The 19,661-nt window shown below is 42.0% G+C and overlaps 1 protein-coding gene across 9 annotated transcripts in view; it reads right to left on the bottom strand.

Moving 5' to 3' along the window:
• Window positions 1-584: 584 nt before the first annotated feature.
• LOC107373486 (NACHT, LRR and PYD domains-containing protein 12) overlaps window positions 585-19,661 on the bottom strand; it is a 35,728-nt gene continuing 16,651 nt past the window's right edge. For 6 of the 9 annotated variants that reach the window (XM_054736754.2, XM_054736753.2, XM_070547477.1 and 3 more), the window contains 5 exons: window positions 18,641-18,814; window positions 14,052-14,225; window positions 11,693-11,866; window positions 11,031-11,204; window positions 585-2,078 (listed from right to left, as the gene is read on the bottom strand). In XM_054736754.2, the coding sequence (XP_054592729.2) occupies window positions 2,069-2,078; window positions 11,031-11,204; window positions 11,693-11,866; window positions 14,052-14,225; window positions 18,641-18,814 (706 nt within the window). In that variant the 3' untranslated portion in view covers window positions 585-2,068. Of the gene's footprint in view, window positions 2,079-11,030; window positions 11,599-11,692; window positions 11,867-14,051; window positions 14,226-18,640; window positions 18,815-19,661 lie in introns of those variants that run through there. The other 3 variants (XR_008560691.2, XM_054736755.2, XR_008560692.2) reach the window with 3 other exon arrangements.

Below are 19,661 nucleotides of genomic sequence, written 5' to 3' on the forward strand. Positions count from 1 at the left end.
GACTTCCTCCTGCTCCACCTGCTGCATCAGTTCCAGCAGCAGCCTGAGCTGTTGGACTGGAAACCAGTCAGAGGGAAGATGTTAGAGAAGATGTCCACCTAGAGAGTCTGAAGGTTCACATGTTTTATCTCTCAGAGCTTTTATTAGAGAAAAGAAAATCATTTCACATCTACATTTATTCCATCTGAGACCCTCAGGTTAGGCTCTCGGAAACAACCTTTTCCTGATTCTGCTTGTAGAAGATCTGAGAGCAGGTGTGAATGTCTAGGTGTTGTAGTTCTAGAAGCAGCTCCGATCAAAGGATGAACACAAATGTGTAGAAGGAGCCTTAAACTGAAGCAGAAGCTGTCGTGTGAAGCTGCTTCAGCCTCGTAGAGATGAAGCAGTAACAGTAAATGTTTGTGTAGCAGGATCATCTACGCTGGTGTCAATCACCTCCAACACAGCAGTTACTTTTACCACAGCACATCTGCTCCACTCACAACATCTGGATGAGAGCTGTGTGGATATGAACAGACTGTGGTGATTGATCTGGTGTTGTGTTGGTGCAGTTGATAACAAAGAGGAGCAGAAACACACGCCCCTTTGAGGTTTTAGATCGTCTTTATTAATCCCACCGTGAGGAAACTCGCTTGCTACAGCAGCGCAAAGACTTAGAGAAAAATAATAACAAGATTACAGGTAAACACACAACTGAAGGTTACAATAACAACCTTGTTGTAATCTTCAGCCACTAAAAACAGTTCATAAAAAGAAAAGTTGTGTTTAGAGCCAGTCAGCAAGTTTCGGTAGTTCACCTGTTGGGTCTGTGACATCATCTGGTCTGTGACATCATCTGATCTATGACATCATCTGGTCTGTGACATCATCTAGTCTGTGACATCATCTGATCTCTGACTTGCTTCTGTTCCAGCTGCTGTTGATCTTCTCCACTAAAGGAAGAACTGGTCACATGAATTCATCCCAGTAATAAAACATCAGCTGAGAGTTTCCATGGTAACGTCTGCTTCCTGCTCTCACTTCCTCTCAGCGTTTGTCTCTAGTTGTTTTTAGTCTCATGACAGCTTTGAGCTCTTCTCGGTTCTTTAGCTGCCGCTTCATCGTTTCATGAGACTGGATTTGGTTGCTGACATTTTTAACACATCTTCTGTTTAGATTTAAAAAGTCCACCATGTCCCAGTCTGGACACGGTGGAGACAGACAAGATGTGGACACAGCTCACATCTACAGACCAGGAGTGTCCAGAGAGGACAAACTACAGAGGACATGTCCAAACATCAGTCCACCCTGAGAAGGTTGAGCACGTACGTGTGTGTGTGTGTGTGTGTGTGTGTGTGTGTGTGTGTGTGTGTGTGTGTGTGTGTGTGTGTGTGTGTGTGTGTGTGTGTGTGTGTGTGTGTGTGTGTGTGTGTGTGTGTGTGTGTGTGTGTGTGTGTGTGTGTGTGTGTGTGTGTGTGTGTGTGTGTGTGTGTGTGTGTGTGTGTGTGTGTGTGTGTGTGTGTGTGTTCCAGACAGGATGGAGACAACATTCCCATCAGATCTCCTGAATGGTTCCAGTGGAGAAGACTCCAGGATGAAGAGGAACTCATGACAGACTGAAGTCCTCAGAAGCAGAACTCCTAGCTGTTCCTCAGCTTCATCACATGATTACTGGAGTTTCACACCTGATGTTCATCTAACAGAGGTTCAGCGTAAACAGAAAAGCTACAAGATTCAGTCTGGATCTGGAGATAAACGACAGAAAACATCCAACAGCGTTTCTGTTTTAACATCAACAGATCATCAGTTCACAGGAAATGGATGAAAAAAGTCTCAGTTCCTTCCTGATGAAGCTCCCATGGAGCTGCTCTTATTGTTGTTGTTCAAGTTTTACATTTAAATTATCGATCACTTGAAGTTTTCTCCCAGAGATAAAAACACAGAAGCAGCAGATGTTGCTCTAAAATCCAGAAAAATGAAACATTCATCTTCATGATCCAGTCTGAGTCTCTTTCTACACAAACTGCTGCTTCAGCCTCTGAGGACCATCAGGACTCGGCTCATCTTCTCTCCTGGTCAAAGGTCATCATTACCTCCACCTGTAGAGAGAAGAGAGGAGGTGACTTCCTGTTTCCAGACTCTCTCCATCAGCTTCAGTCAGTGATGCAGCACATTCTCCATCAGCAGCAGCTTCATGTTAACGTGTTGGAGTGGAGCTCACACACCTGCAGAGACTTTTAGTATCAGGTGTGTTTCCTCTGCAGGTGTGTGTTACCTCTACAAGTGTGTGTTACCTCTGCAGGTTTGTTACACACACAGTAGGACCAAAGCCGGTGCAACCAATCTTTAGTTCTAGTGTGAAAACCAAGATGGTGCCGCTATGATCGTCTCACCCTCATTGAACTTCGGCATAATCTTGGATTTGCCTATCACTGCTGTTCTAATCTAAGACTGTGTTCTAATCTGCTGTTTATGGCAGTCCAAGCTCTGCTGCTTCGCTCTCCCCGCACGGCATGGTGTTTCCTAGGTAGGGGAAGAGGTTTGCTTTGGAGTTGGTTCTGGAAACTGCTCGTGTGTCACAAGCGGTGTTGTACCATATTCTGCAGCCATCAGATTCTGTGATTCCAAGGTGGAGCCTGAAGATTCCAGCGGTCCATGATCAGAGTACCTTACCCAATGCCTTCACAAGTCTGCTTACAGTTTCTGACTCCAGGCTTCCAGCCTTAACCAACAAGCCTGGGTTACCTAGGAGATGCCGCAGACTTGGAAAACGCGGGGTTCCATAGTGCCGCTCAGATCCTCCTCTGGCTTCTCGTGCGGATGAAACCCTCACCTGCCACTGGAGTTGCTACATGGAAGTCATCGGACCTTTTGCATTCCATCATTCTGCCACAGATTCTCTGGGGAATCCAGTCGCCGGAATACTTCCCTCACCAACCCGTGGATTTTTTGGGTGTGAACCAAGCTAACATCTGCTATCCTACGGTGGCCCAAGTGGCCCAGTCACCTGATTCCGATCTTTCAAAGCTCTTTAGGGTTGCTCTCCTCAACGTCTGGTCAATTGGGAACAAAACTGCCATTTTAAGGGATTATTTTTTCCAGCATGAGACTTTTGGTTCTTCCTGGTGAGTCAGCTGTACTGTCAGAGCAAAACAATAGGCGTGAGCAGAAGTGCTCATCGACGTGAACAGAGGAGGAGCGGACAGCGCATGAATTTGGTGAGCGATCCACTTCATGGCGCTTCGCAGCTGGTGTGTTCTGTCAGTTCCTGATTGTTCCAACTCCACCGCATCACATGTCTTCAGTGTGATGCCTTCAATGAATCCTCAAACGTCCGCATCTTGAGTCAATCATTCATGCTTTCATTACTTCCCGTCTGGATTACGCAAATTCTGTCGTAATTGGGATTAAAGCTTCTGCCCTAAACAGACTATAGATGGTTCAAAATGCTGCAGCCAGAGTTTTAACTAACACTGACAGAGACATGCACATCACACCTATTCTCGCAGATTTACACTGGCTCCTGGTCAAATTTAGGATTCATGTCAAAGTCTTGTTATATGCATACAAGGCTTTGGATTGCCCATCTCCATCCTATCTGGCGGACCTGCTGTCTCCATATGTTCCCACTCGTCCCCTTCGTTCAGCTGCTGGTCATTCCAAAGGTTCGGTACAGACCATGGGGGAGCGTGCCTTCTCTCGTGCAGCCCCCAAACTCTGGAACAATCTACCCCTCGCTGTGCGTTTGGCTCCCTCTGTGAGCAGGTTCAAGTCTGTCCTTAAAACACACTTCATCAGCATCGCCTTCCCTCTGTGACACTTTATACGAAACTCCAGCAGCAGTTTTACTTTTCTTCATTTAGTTTTCATGACTCGGTAGCTCACTTTTTAACACCTTTCACTATCTTGTAGCTTTTCTGGTTTTATTTGTGCTGTTTCAAATGGTTTTAGTCACTCACTGCAATTTTTTTTACTTTGGACAGTGCTGTTACCTTTTACCTGTTCTCTTATTCTGGAATTTATATGCTTTATTATGTATGCTGTCTTTATGTATTTTACCTGATTTCCATGTTTTTACTTTGTTTTGCTGATATGCTCGAGCATTTGGCTCTTTTATGTACAGCTCTTTGGTTAGCTGCCGTGCTATTTTTAAATAATGCTTCATAAACAAGTTGGTATGGTGTGTTACCTCTGCAGGTGTGTTACCTCTAGAGGTGTGTTTCCTCTGTAGGTGTGTTTCCTCCGCAAGTGTGTTTCCTCTGCAGGTGTGTTACCTCTAGAGCTGTGTTACCAAAGTGTGTTTCCTCTGCAGGTGTGTTACCGCTAGAGGTGTGTTACCAAAGTGTGTTTCCTCTACAGGTGTGTTACCTCTGCAGGTGTGTTACCTCTAGAGGTGTGTTACCAAAGTGTGTTTCCTCTACAGGTGTGTTACCTCTGCAGGTGTGTTACAGTGGGGCAAAAAAGTATTTAGTCAGCCACCGATTGTGCAAGTTCTCCCACTTAAAATGATGACAGAGGTCAGTAATTTACATCATAGGTACACTTCAACTGTGAGAGACAGAATGTGAAAAAAAATCCATGAATTCACATGGCAGGATTTTTAAAGAATTTATTTGTAAATCAGGGTGGAAAATAAGTATTTGGTCAATAACACAAATTCAACTCAATACTTTGTAACATAACCTTTGTTGGCAATAACAGAGGTCAAATGATTACTATAGGTCATTACCAGGTTTGCACACACAGTAGCTGGTATTTTGGCCCATTCCTCCATGCAGATCTTCTCGAGAGCAGTGATGTTTAGGAGCTGTCGCCGAGCAACAGACTTTCAACTCCCTCCACAGATTTTCTATGGGGTTGAGGTCTGGAGACTGGCTAGGCCACTCCAGGAATTTCAAATGCTTCTTACGGAGCCACTCCTTTGTTGCCAGAGCGGTGTGTTTGGGATCATTGTCGTGTTGGAAGACCCAGCCACGTTTCATCTTCAAAGCTCTCACTGATGGAAGGAGGTTTTGGCCCAGGATCTCACGATACATGGTCCCATTCATTCTTTCCTTAACACGGATCAGTCGTCCTGTCCCCTTAGCAGAAAAACAGCCCCAAAGCATGATGTTCCCACCCCCATGCTTCACAGTAGGTATGGTGTTCTTGGGATGCAACTCAGTATTCTTCTTCCTCCTGTTGAGGGTCTGACCTCATGAGGAAATTACTATGCAGTGATTTTCTCCAACATGACTGTGCTTAAATTGCTCTGAAAAGCAAATAATCACATCAGCGCCAAGAAACTTCATTTCCCATGATGCTTTGCACACGGAAGCATTGTGATGACATCACCGCCTAATACCAGAAACACATTCTGTGCATGTGCGGGAGTCACGGAGCTTTCCCGCGAACTCAGACTATAAATCATCAGGAAAGACAAAGGAACCTTGTTCTTTTGCCCAGGATACCTGGCGGTAAGGACACGCTTGTCGAACGCTCCGACTCCCTTGAGCACGCGGAAGCTCTAAGTGCCCAAGTTGAGCCACGCAACCGCTGGAAAACTAAACTACAAGCCATCAGGTCTGTTCAACCGCTCGCTGCTCTAGCTGCTGAAGGGAAGAACACAGAACCGGGCTGGAAAAATCAGCAACTCTGTCAAACTCACGGAGAACGCGAAAACAGCGGAGAAAGCCATCAAGCCGACGGACGACGCAGAGAACTGTGGAGAAACACGGAGGACCGTCAACTCAAAGAGTGAGGGACGCCTCGCTCTTCTGGTGATCAGAAACTCATCTCTTTCTCTCTCTCCTTCTTCTCCCGTTTCCTCTATAGTCCAGAATAAGCAATAAAACCGCGCTATTGCTTCAAATTACCAGACGTGTTTTCCTCTTTCGCTCCCAATACGTCCGTCGGGTCATTTTGAAAGAATAAACTGCTTATTGATCATTGTTTGGTATCTTTAAATGTTTTCTGCTACGGCCAAGCAGTTAAACTAAAAAGATATAATTTGTGATTAATCTTTTGTGTTGTTTCATGATCCTTTGAAATGTTTTGAGTGATTTAAGGTTAAGTTACTACTGATTCTAAGTGCTTTGGAAGTTAAAGTGCAAGTTAGGGCTGCAACAACGAATCGATAAATTCGATGAAAATCGATTACTAAAAGCGTTGGCAACGAATTGCGTCATCGATTCGTTGTGTCGCACAACTCTTCCAAAAGCGCCCCCCCCCCCTCATGCCCGCCGTTGCGCGCAGACCAGAGCAAGTCAGATCAGCGCGAGGGAGAGCCGCAGATCAGCGTGAGGGAGAGCCGGTACCGGCAGATCAGCGCGAGGGAGAGCCGCAGATCAGCGCGAGGGAGAGCCGGCAGATCAGCGCGAGGGAGAGCCGCAGATCAGCGTGAGGGAGAGCCGGTACCGGCAGATCAGCGCGAGGGAGAGCCGCAGATCAGCGCGAGGGAGAGCCGGCAGATCAGCGCGAGGGAGAGCCGCAGATCAGCGCGAGGGAGAGCCGGCAGACTTGCGCTGCTGCGAACCGGTTCCGCATTGTCGCGCAGCGATCCAGGCAGCTGCTTCCAGCGCACGGTCCATTCTCAAAGTGGCGCAACCAAAAAACTATAATTAGCACACGATCGTTCATGTCCGCACATATTCTCTATTTTCTGTCTTATTTGTGCCTGAAGCTCGCTACTGTGGAGCTCATCACCTCTGCTGTGGTGATGTCACCTCACGCAGCATCGAAAACGCGCTCTGCGCTTTTCGGTCAGGAGATCCCTTTGATCTGCTCAAAAGTAACTGATGAGGTGAAAAGGTAAGAATCCAGGCAACAGATTTTCTGGAGAATTATGAGGAGATGCAGGAAGATGAGAGACAGACAGGACAGGAAAATAGTTAAATAAAAACAAGAAAACAAAACAAAGTGTTGAAAAGTCAAATGTAGGTAGATTTATCTCCATGACACGTTTTTACCAGTAAAAAACAATAAGTTATACACATGTCATATTTATACATCTGATACAATTCAGATCACCTACAAAACTCAGTCACACACCCAGCGCCGTTTCAAGACATTTTGGGGGCGAAGGCAAAATGCCCCCCCCCCCCCCCCATAACTGGGCTCCCCAGAAGCCTCTGTGTAATTCATGCCCTCTCCAGTAGTGTTATTTATATGGTGTTTATAAAAGCCCCTCAGACATTACTGACATGTTCTAATATTATCAGATGAAAAACTAAATTATCAGACATGCTGTCTCATCTGCTGCTTTTCTAAACCTGCTAAAAGTAACAAAACCATTTGAAAGCCACTATTTGTGGATTCTCTGAAAGTTTCCATGGAGTGTGTGACAACTTATTTTTTCATTGATCCTATCGTCTAATCTCACAGCTGAAACAAGCATCCTTAATCATCTGTGCACAGGAAGCTTACCGATGCTGTAGTAAAACAAAAGGTATAATAATTTATTATTAATAAAACCTTGTTGCAGCACTAAAGCAGAAAAATTTGATTTTGCATTAAATATGCAAAATATTTACATATGAATTGTTTTAGAGCCCTTTAATTGGCAGAATCTGATATTAATTTAGTTCTTACAAAAAATGGGTCCCAACATGGTTTGTGTGGCGTTGCCATAGTGTGACGTCATAGGCACAGATCCCCTGTCCTCTTGTTTGGAAATGGAAATATGGTCACCCTACATTAAACAAACTGTCCACCCGGGCTTTTGCGCTGCACAGAGACGCTTCGCTGCCTACGACTGAATGTCAGTTGAGAGTCAGTCTCATGCAGACTGACCAATGAAGAGAGGGCCTCAAGTTAAGACCCTCTCCTCATTGGTCAGTCCACACGAGGTGGGTCAAAGGTTACTCTGGGTGGGTTACGTGTTGTCAGGCATTCAAGTATTGAGTATATTTACTGCATATCACAGTAAAATATTCTGTATGTGACCACATTATGGTGATCCTCGGGTCGTGATGATGGAGCCCTTGAATATTGTTGCCCAGGGTACAACAAAGTGTTAATCTGGCCCTGGTTCCGCCGTCACATTCCCGCAGAAACTGGTTGATCACACCGGGGCCAGACTACTAGCATGTGGTTTTACAACCACAATGTCCTCGGAAGCAAAAACGCTTTTAAAAGGGAGGGAGGAGTCCTAACTGTTGCTGCAGGCGTGTTGTGTGAGAGTGCAGTTATATACTGGTTAATATATTTTTGGGTTCAGTTGCTTTCATGTGGCCTAATGTGAGTCTATTTGGGATCATTGGAATGATCAGCAGCATTTCTTGATGTGACTTTATGGCAGTTGCCCAGGGCATCATCGCAAGGAGGATGGCATTCATTTACTTTTGTTTTATTTGGTATTTTTTCAGTCAGTTTTGGAAATAGTGATCAATTTTGATTAATTCACAGCCTATGTTTAATTACATTTAAAATAAATGTTAACAGATGAGATCAAACAAAACAGATGAGAATTGCCCTTAAGCTGTTTAACTTGGACCAAGCATTTTAGGTCACAGATAGATGTAGCTTAGGGTCTCTGTCTATACACCTTATAAGACAATTTAGGTGATGGCATGTTGTTTTTCTGCTATTGAACTGTTTTCTAATAATGTTGTGTTAAATAAAGTGAAGGAAGGAGAGAAATAACGTTTCCCTAGCAGTTTTTAAAAATTTCCCCATGTAATCCGATTAATCGATTAATCGTGTCGAGACCCCATCCGATTAATCGATTATCCAAATAATCGTTTGTTGCAGCCCTAGTGCAAGTTGCCACCCACACTTTAGCCAGACAAAGGGGTCAGCCATCTTGTATTCAAGACTCCATTTTGAATCCATACACACGCACATACACACACACACTACTCCTTTGTGAGAACAAAGGACCCCATTCATACATCCTCCATCACACGCAAACACATCCATCTTCAATCATATCACACGGTTATTATTCATTTATTTCATTGTTTATTCATTTGACAAATTGTTTAATTAAATGTTATAAAATTCAGATTTTTGTGTCCAGTAGCTTTGTTGTGTCGAAGAGAAGTATCTGCTCCAAGGATTATACGAACTTCAAGAAAGACTGATAAGGTTTTGGATTCATTTCCCTTTCTAATTAAAGGGTGGTGCCCCGGAGATATCTAAGAATATCTTAATTAATAAATAAGTAAATATTCCCATATTTACAGAATTTATTGAAGAATCCAAAAGTAAGTTAACACTTACTAATTGTTCGCTACCGAATAACCCCAACACTCCAAACACGACGAGTTGAGTTTATACCAAAAAGTTCTACTTTGGTTTCATCTGACCACATGACATTCTCCCAATCCTCTGCTGTATCATCCATGTGCTCTCTGGCAAACTTCAGACGGGCCTGGACATGCACTGGCTTCAGCAGCGGAACACGTCTGGCACTGCAGAATTTGATTCCCTGCCGTTGTAGTGTGTTACTGATGTGACCTTTGTTACTGTGGTCCCAGCTCTCTGCAGGTCATTCACCAGGTCCCCCCGTGTGGTTCTGGGATTCTTGCTCACCGTTCTCATGATCATTTTGACCCCACGGGATGAGATCTTGCGTGGAGCCCCAGATCGAGGGAGATTATCAGTGGTCTTGTATGTCTTCCATTTTCTGATAATTGCTCCCACAGTTGATTTTTTCACACCAGGCTGCTTGCCTATTGTAGATTCACTCTTCCCAGTCTGGTGCAGGTCTACAATTCTTTTCCTGGTGTCCTTCGAAAGCTCTTTGGTCTTGGCCATAGTGGAGTTTGGAGTCTGACTGTTTGAGGCTGTGGACAGGTGTCTTTTATACAGATAATGAGTTAATACAGGTAACGAGTGGAGGACAGAAAAGCTTCTTAAAGAAGACGTTACAGGTCTGTGAGAGCCAGAGATTTTCCTTGTTTGAAGTGACCAAATACTTATTTTCCACCCTGATTTACAAATAAATTCTTTAAAAATCCTGCCATGTGAATTCATGGATTTTTTTTCACATTCTGTCTCTCACAGTTGAAGTGTACCTATGATGTAAATTACTGACCTCTGTCATCATATTAAGTGGGAGAACTTGCACAATCGGTGGCTGACTAAATACTTTTTTGCCCCACTGTACCTCTAGAGGTGTGTTACCAAAGTGTGTTTCCTTTACGGGTGTGTTACCTCTAGAGGTGTGTTACCTCTGCAGGTGTGTTTCCTCTGCAGGTGTGTTTCCTCTGCAGGTGTGTTTCCTCTGCAGGTGTGTTTCCTCTGCAGGTGTGTTTCCTCTGCAGGTGTGTTTCCTCTGCAGGTGTGTTTCCTCTGCAGGTGTGTTACCTCTGCAGGTGTGTTACCTCTGCAAGTGTGTTACCTCTGCAAGTGTGTTACCTCTGCAGGTGTGTTTCCTCTGCAGGTGTGTTTCCTCTGCAGGTGTGTTACCTCTGCAGGTGTGTTACCTCTGCAGGTGTGTTACCTCTGCAGGTGTGTTACCTCTGCAGGTGTGACTCCAGAGGAAACAAACAGCTGAGAGTCCTGAAGGCTTCATTACTACACAAACATGTAGTGATGCTTTACTGCTGCTACATCTAAACACACTAACTCATCTGCTTCTGAGTCAGAGACATGGAGGCTGTCCCTGAACACATCTGGATCAGACTAATGACAGGAGGACAGCTGGACAGATGTGCTGAGTGGATTTCAGCAGAGGTTCTGCTCTGTAAAAACACCACATGGTTCCTAAATGGAAGCCTGCTGTATGAAACCAGAGCCAGTGATTTACAGGCTGCAGTCAGACTGATCTCAGATCTGTGACACAGATCAGTGATTTCCTGTAGAAATGAGACAACCAGCAGTCTGAGATCAGATCTGATGGATGAGGACCACTGTCTCTAGACATGTGGAAGCAACAAGCACAACAAGCTTCTGGCTCTTCTGATTGGCTCCTTGGTGTCCAATTATGAAGCCTGTCACCGTTCTCCTCTCCCAGCCACTGGGAAGCTGCAGCTTTACTGGAAACACTGGTTCTTTGCTTTGATGCTAACTGGGTTTAGTCCAGTCCCGCTGACAGCAGCCTGGACTCACTCCACCCAGATACTGACCTCAGAGTCTGCAGCTTGTAGTCTGGACTCTCCACAAGACCCAGCAGCTGTTCAACATCTGGAGCCTTCAGGTTGTTCCATCTAAGGGCCAGTTGTGTCAGATGGGATGGGTTGGACTTCAGAGCTGAGCTCAGAGAAGAACAGCTTATCCATGACAAGCTGCATCTCTCCAACCTGAATAAAGAATAAAAGCAGAGAGCTGAAGCCAACAGGATGCAGGTTAAAAAAGAAACATGAACTACATCACTTAAATAAACTAAATTATTTTATCATGTCAGAAACAAAAACATGATGAACTGATGTTTAATATTTTATTCAGTAAAAGTTGTTTAAAGGATCAAAGTAGCAGAAAAACAAACTCATTTTTGTTCTACAATTAAGTTATGTAAAACTTTAGAAAAACTGAGAAAGTTCTGAAATGAAATAAATGTGGCAAGGTGGAGAAACGAGGGATTCAACCCCCAGACTCCTGAGTGAGAGTCACACGAGCTAACCAGTCAGCCAAAGGGACACCCCCTCGGTCAAGTAGCCAGGGCGCATGACCGATCAGGACACAGCGACACTCACCCTGTCACATAAATAATAAATAAATTCTGAAGCATCAGTGAATAATTTTAGTTTGTTAAACACAGAAAAACCTCCAACAGCTGCAGAGAACTGACCTCAGAACCTCCAGTCTACAGTCTGGACTCTCCAGGAAACCACAGAGATCCTTCAGTCCAGAATCAGACAGGTGGTTATCGCCCAGGTCCAGTTCTGTCAGATGGGACGGGTTGGACTTCAGAGCTGAGCCCAGACAAGAACAGCTGATCTCTGGCAAGCTGCAGCTCCACAACCTGAATAAAGAATAAAAGCAGAGGGCTGAAGCCAACAGGATGCAGGTTAAAACAGAAACATGAACTAAAACATTTAACCCTTGTATTGTGTTAGAAAGCTGTTTACACTTGTGGTGTTACCGGGTCCATTTGGACCCATGATTTAAAAATGCTTGAAAAGGCTTAAAATCACCAGTTTTCTTCAAATGTTGTTTTGCAGCTAATTGCTGGCTTAGTCATATAAATGGAACCAGTGTGTGAATTGTTTTTTAGTAGGCTCCACAGACAGTATTTTAAAATATAACACTCGTTTTGGATTGCAAAAACTGTTTAAATTCACTAAATATATTTCTTTTCTTATAGAATGAGTAATAAACTATAAATGTGTTATAAACTAAAATTAGAGTACACCTACCCACAAAAATTCATAATTTTTTAAACTATTTAAAATTATTAACAACAGTGACATCTTTGGTGTTTCGGGTCAAAACAAACCCACATAGATAAATGGTAGGATAAAGACAAGTAAAATTTGTTTTTCCATAAAACCAACTTTTATTTAACCATTAAATGAACAAAGATAAACAACAGTGTGTGTGTGTGTGTGTGTGTGTGTGTGTGTGTGTGTGTGTGTGTGTGTGTGTGTGTGTGTGTGTGTGTGTGTGTGTGTTGGTGATGTGGGCCATAATTGATCCTCAGAGGAACCCATAGCTTTTAAGTGATGCATACAACTGCTGTTTTCTCTGCCGGGTCATTTTGGACCCGTTACACCACAGATGTAACTTATTTTTTTGAGACATTTAGAATTTTCTAAAATTGTGAAAATTGATTTTGCTGCATTTAAATAGGTGTGTCTGAGGATTAGATGAAGCCTCATTCCAGGACAAAGAAGGAAAGTGTACTTTTTAGAGTTAAACTTGAAAACGGGTGAATTTTGACCCTAAAACAACAGAAGGGTTAAATAAACTAAATTATGTTATCATGTCAGAAATAAAAACATGATGAACTGATGTTTAATATTTTATTCAGTAAAAGTTTTTAAACCAGCAGAAACAAAAACTTGTTTTTGTTCTAAAATAGTTTATTTAAAATTTTAGAAAAACTGAGAAATTCCTGGAAAATATTAAAGTTTTAATTCAAGTTTTTAAATGATAATAAATAAATAAATTCTGAAGAACCAGTGAATGATTTTAGTTGTTAAACCTTTATAGGACACTCATCGAAGTGTTTTAATGTTTAAATTTCAACCCCAGGGTGTTATTGTAGTCCATAACCAAAGTGTGTTTCTGTTGTTACAATTTTCATAAATATTTTCATGCAGAAAACCAGAGAAAATAAATAGATGAAATATGGATGTTGGTCCTGTTCTGGTAAAAGAAATCCCAATAAACACATGAACAAGTGAAATAAACATTATTTTTGAATAATATAGATAATTATAAGACACTTTAGAGATGATTTTAGAACATTATATCACTGTTCAATAATACAGATTATATCACAATTATTAAACAATATAGAATATTTTTATAAAATTTAATTACTGTGGAATATTTTTGATACGTTATTGAACAATAGATACTATTTCTGATCCAATATAGATTATTAGAATCATTTAGAATATTTTATATGTGAGGATCTGCCTCATCATCATCTTCCTCCTGTTCATCATCATCATCACTGATGGTGAGGTTGGTTGGTACAATAACTGTCCTCCATTTTCCAGAGAAATCTTAGCTTAAAACTGCAAAATACATTGTAACAGTACAAAAAGTGTACAAATGTGGCAGATTTGATTTTTATTCTAAGATTTCACCAACTTTATTGAGTTTAACATTTACAACACATGTATCCTTATTGAGCAGAACTAGTCAACCTGGTGATGTGAGAGTTTTTTTTAAATCTAGCGTTGTTAGTTTTAGAGATCTGACCGTAAACACGAGAGGAGACGAGCAGTTTTCTGGCTCTGCAGACACACCAACAGTTGACCCGTTATAGCTCCGCCCTGATTGGTGGAATGGCGCCGTGGCGCAAACTGTGACTAGCTTGATCTCTGATGATTGTTTGGTTGAAATCTCGTAATTCTAAGAGTTCGTGTAAAAGCACATCAACATTATTTATAATGTGAGAGGAAGTGTCTAAATATGGACGTTGGCCCTATAAAGGGTTAAACACAGAAAACCTCCAACTGCTGCTGAGAACTGACCTCAGAACCTCCAGTCTACAGTCTGGACTCTCCAGGAAACCACAGAGATCCTTCACTACAGAACCAGACAGGTGGTTCTGACTCAGGTCCAGTTCTGTCAGATGGGACGGGTTGGACTTCAGAGCTGGGCCCAGAGAAGAACAGTTGATCTCTGACAAGCTGCAGCCCCTCAGCCTGAATAAAGAATAAAAGCAGAGAGCTGAAGCCAACAGGATGCAGGTTAAAACAAAAACATGAACTAAATAATTTAAATAAACTAAATTATTTTATCATGTCAGAAACAAAAACATGATGAACTGATGTTTAATATTTTATTCAGTAAAAGTTTTTTAATTTTTAAATGCAAATAGATGATTTAGTGTCCTTAGAGTCAATCCTTTAGTTGTCCTCCCTATTTCCATCTTCTCTTCCAGTTCCAGTTCTGTGTTCCCTTGTCTTTATATGGATTTATTCCAGTAGTCGGCCATCCTTCTGTTTTTTCTTTAATGCTCCCTAGTTTATCCTTATGTTTTTAGTCCATCCCAAGTGTTTACTTTATTTCATTATTACTCCTCCTATACTTGTTCACTTCCAGTCTTTATCATCTTCTGTTTGTCAGTTTTTCTACATAAACCAAGTTAAAGTGAAGTAGTCATTATTGAAGTATTACTGTTGTAGCGTACCAAAAGGCCAAGTATTTCATCAAAAAGACCAAAGTTAACTTGTAACTTAAGGCCCGAACTGCTTTGTACAGGCCAGTCTGACACCGTGGTGCCGACATGGTCTATGAACTTGAGCAGATATTTTTAACTTATCCTGCATATGCCAGAACATCATCAAGGCTGCAAAAAGACGCTGGACTTCTTATCTATCCTCTTTGAATTAAAGTTCATCTTCCTTGGCTCATAAATTACTTTACAACTTCATAAGTTAATATAATCATATTTGTTGATTTTAATAATTTATCTATCAGTGTATTCACACATCGTAATAATTGTTGAATTCATGTTTTAACATTCACTTCACATAAATGTGGAATAACATTCTCACTTCATATAAATGTGTAATAGCAATCATTAAAAAAATTAATAAAAAGGGGGAATGAAATGACTGTTTTCCGCCTAAAAGTCATTTACCCCCTCTCCTCAGGAACTAATCTGCATGAGATATTGTTCAAGGTCTCATGCATTTGCTTCTAAACTGTTTTCCTTTCCAGCCCAAGAGAAGAAAGAAGAACTTTTTCTATTTTTAATAAAGCTAATCAAACAAAGTGTTAGCCAATAAGATGTTGACCAATCTGTGAAATGACAATGTTATGATTAGTAAATTTTAATGAGTAATATGACTTTAATCTAGCTGCACTAGACATCCTGATTCACGTAATGTAAACGCATGACACATTGCTTTTACTCATCCAATCGGAACCTTCCTTTCTGAAGCGTGGCATAGTCTCTGTGGTGTTTCTAAATCTGTCCAACTCTGATTCGACTGTAAATCAAAACATCCAGATTAATAAAACCAGTCCCACGCCATCTTAAGTTCAGTTCACCGCATTCTAAGAGAAGTATCGGACCGGCCACCCGGACTTCCTTTTTAAGCACAGAACCAACAAGCTGGATAAAATCTGTTGCACTTTATGTTTATGTTAATTTATTTGGCAAACGCTTTTATCCAAAGCAACTTACAATTTTATAAACTATAGGGCATGTTGTGATCTGTGGGGGAAACCGGAGTACCCGGAGGAAACCCACGCATGCATGGGGAGAACACGCAACTCCACGCAGAAAGGCTGCAGATGAGTTTCGAACCTGCAACCTTCGTGCTGCGAGGCAACAGTGCTAACAACTGTGCCACCATGCAGCCCAACCAACCAAGCAATGGTTCCTTTCAGAATACAAGCTGAACTCACTGACCCTCCGGGTCCATCTGACGCTGTCAACCATCTGTCGCTTTTTACTTGGAGATAATCCCAAGACTCCCAAGAATCCCTGTTGTACTGCTGACGCTGTTTCATCGGCTCCGGTACCAAAGGGGGGTCCGAGGACCTGGCATTCTGAATCTGTACGGAGGTCTCATCCTGAAGGGTATGTGTGGAGCGACAAAATGGTGTCTTATGTGTTTATGAACCTGCGATCATAGCTTAAGAGCAAAACATCACTTCATCACTCAGACTTGCTTCTCCGGATACGAGAGTTCTGATGACAACATCACTCACACATACACCATTCATCTCACGTTTCATTCACACCAAGATACATTAATCACTTAGAGTTTAGAGTTAGTCTTGTTTAAAATTGTTTAGAAATAAATCTTCTTAAACGTTTTCAAGGAGACTCTCTCTTCTCTTGTCTCTCAGTTAATACGAAGTGTTACATAATCCCTGCAATAAAAAGTTCCAATCTTCTGGTTAAGAGTACCCAAAGATCCATAAGATTGATTTCATATTCACTATGGAATCTCATGTCTTATGGTTCATTAAATAGATGTAGATTAAATCCTTACACTGCACATAAATGTGTAATAGCATTCTCACTGCATATAAATGTGTAATAAAAATCTCACTGCAAATAAGTGTAGTAACATTCACTTTACATAAATGTGTAATAACATTCTCATTGCACATAAATGTGTAATAACATTGTCACTTCATATAAATGTGTAATAGCATTCTCACTGCACATAAATGTGTAATAACATTCTCACTGAACATTAAGAGCTAACTTCTCTGCACTGTCAGCCTTTGCTGTAATTCCCATAGCACATTAACGTAAAATCAGCAGTAAAATACCTCTAAAACATGTCATTTACATGTAAGTTTGGGTACATTTAATGGCATCACATCATTTTAACAGTATTTCACTGTTCTAATGGAAGCAGATGTAAAATACAGCAGATACAACAATTGGGAATTATTCAGACACTATTCAGTCAACACCATTTAGATATCTTTGGTTTTTCAACCACCACTGGGTTATAGGGTGGTTGATCTATAGGTGTGCTTTACAAAAGTATCATTATGTGTCGCTAAGGAACGCCAAAAACTTATTTCAGTTCAATGGAAAAAAAACTTTTACTAGTTGGATGTAATAATCTTCACCAGTAATAAAATGTCGACTGTAAATGTCTACCTTTTAATATCTAAAGTTTGACGTGAATAGGTATGTTGTGAAACAACAGTTGCAGCTAAACACTCATCCTTCAGAGGGCGCTGTCTGAAAAACAAGCATGAATCTGCAGCAGGAGTGAATCTGCGGTTTCCGGGTCTACATGATGAGGTCTGTGGCTGCAGCTGCCTGCTTTTGTCTCTTGGCCTCGCGCAGCCCCAGTTCATGGCTTTTACCTGGATGCAACACAGGTGACCGGAGACAAATAAAAGCCAGGATGTTCCCTTTCAAAACAACAGCGGGAAGAGTTTGTAATTGTTCAATGAAGATCGGTAAAGAAAAAACAGCACGATCGCTGTCTTGCACTTTTAAAAACAAGAAGAAATAAAACATGGTCTACACTCGTTTTCCTAATGAGACGTGTTGATTTGGTACAAGTTGTTCAGCCTGGTAAGTATCCTCACTGCTTGTTTTGGCTTTTTAACCAACTATGGCTGTGAGTTTCATTGAAACGCTGCAAAATGGACACAGAATTGATCATGAAATCTGAGACTACAGCTAACGTTTCCCAGATTTTTTTAAACCTGATAAACAAGGTGATTTATTTACAGCCACAATGGTTGCGCCTGCTTAAAGCTGTTATTTGTGCAGTCATTGTGTCCAGGTAAAGGCAGGTAGGTATGGACCTTCTAGCTGGAGCCAACACTCCACCTGCTAGAGTCAAACTGTAAGGATTGTTTCTGTGTGTGTGTGTGTGTGTGTGTTGGGGGGGGGGGGGTAATTTGACAAAAGCAGTTGAAGCTGGAGTTGAACCCACAACCTCTGTGTTTCAGGGTGATGGTTTTTCTGCTGAGCCAGGGTCGCCCTGAGGCCGGAGGTACCCCGAGGTGTTTATTGGTAATAAAGAATAAATATAGTGTGAATTTTGTAATGATTTTATGTTGCAGAATGACAAAGTGTTGCTTTTACCCATTTAGGTAAGAGTTTGTGACTGCCCCCTGCTGGATGGTGAGTGCAGAAGGATGTGTCATCATTAAGCTGGACAAAGAGAACACCTGTGCTGGTGCACCAGTCTTCTTTAGGTCATTTCATGTACTGAAACACACTACAACAACTAGCTTGCATTCAGTCAATCATTCATTGTCATGTAATCATTAGTTTAGAAATATAGAATTATATTCATTTTATAAACTATATTCTTGACTCTGGCTGAAATAATATGAAGTGTGTGTTCTCTGAATAGACAAAGAACCTAAAGGTAATATTAAATCAAATATTCAAAGACCATTTAGATTGATAATTCCTATCTATATGGAATATCACATCTTATTGATCATTTTAATGCATGTAGCATAAATCTACCTCACTAGTTCTGAACAAAAGTAAAAGTTCAGATTAAAGTTTTGGAGTAAAAAAGTTTTTGTAAATAAATAAATTCTGAAGAATCAGTGAATGATTTTAGTTTCTTAAACACAGAAAAACCTCCAACAGCTGCAGAGAACTGACCTCAGAACCTCCAGTCTACAGTCTGGACTCTCCAGGAAACCACAGAGATCCTTCAGTCCAGAATCAGACAGGTGGTTCCAGCTCAGGTCCAGTTCTTTCAGATGGGACGGGTTGGACTTCAGAGCTGAGACCAGAGAAGAACTGCTGATCTCCGACAACCAGCATCTCCTCAACCTGAACAAAGAATAAAAGCAGAGAGCTGAAGCCAGCAGGATGCAGGTTAAAACAGAAACATGAACTACAATAGAGGCCCTTTAGAAATATTTTTAGTGTTTTATTAAGCATTAATAAACAAGGATCCCTTATTAATGTTCCTGATATTAACTATTAACTGTCCTATGGCACCCAAAATTTAAATGTTGTCTGTTGCCATATTTCCCAGAGTTAGATAAGTGGGAAAAAACTATTTGTTCTATTTCGTCTAGTCTTAGCCCTTAAGCTAGCTGCTATTGGAAGGATGATCTCCGCATCAGCCAATCATGAAGAGCTTAAATGTACGCCCACCAATAGTGGGCCCCCTCGTGGTATATAGCCACTGCTCACCTCCTTTTTCTCTTCATGCCAAGCTTGAGAGCTTTATTAAAGAGCAAATATTATCTCAAAAGAACAAATTATCCGAAGACGACTTACCAGCCATGTCCAGCGACACCAGACCCTGCCCGACCTGCCAGACGGGCTCCATTTCCAGCGGCGACCTGCACGCTAAGTGTGAGGTCTGTCTCGGGGCTCACCACGCTGGCCTGGCCTTGACCCCGCAGGCCTCGTGCCCGTTCTGTGCCGCTCTGCCCGTGGCGGAGAAGATTCGCCGGGTCGAGTACTTCACTCCCGCCGCTGACGAAGAATTTCCGGTGGCTGACTCCTACCCGCTGGACAAGGCTTTGGTTTTCTTCGACACCGGTCAGGAGCCGGCTGGCTTCAACCGGCTGGATGACGTCACTGACAGCGAAAACTACGATGAGGCGAAATCCCTCCTGGACATAACGGAGGTCGACGAGCTTCGCTCAGCGGGTCCTTCTGCCCC

This window comes from Nothobranchius furzeri, chromosome 2 (assembly GCF_043380555.1).
Source record: "Nothobranchius furzeri strain GRZ-AD chromosome 2, NfurGRZ-RIMD1, whole genome shotgun sequence".
Taxonomy (NCBI): Eukaryota; Metazoa; Chordata; class Actinopteri; order Cyprinodontiformes; family Nothobranchiidae; genus Nothobranchius; species Nothobranchius furzeri.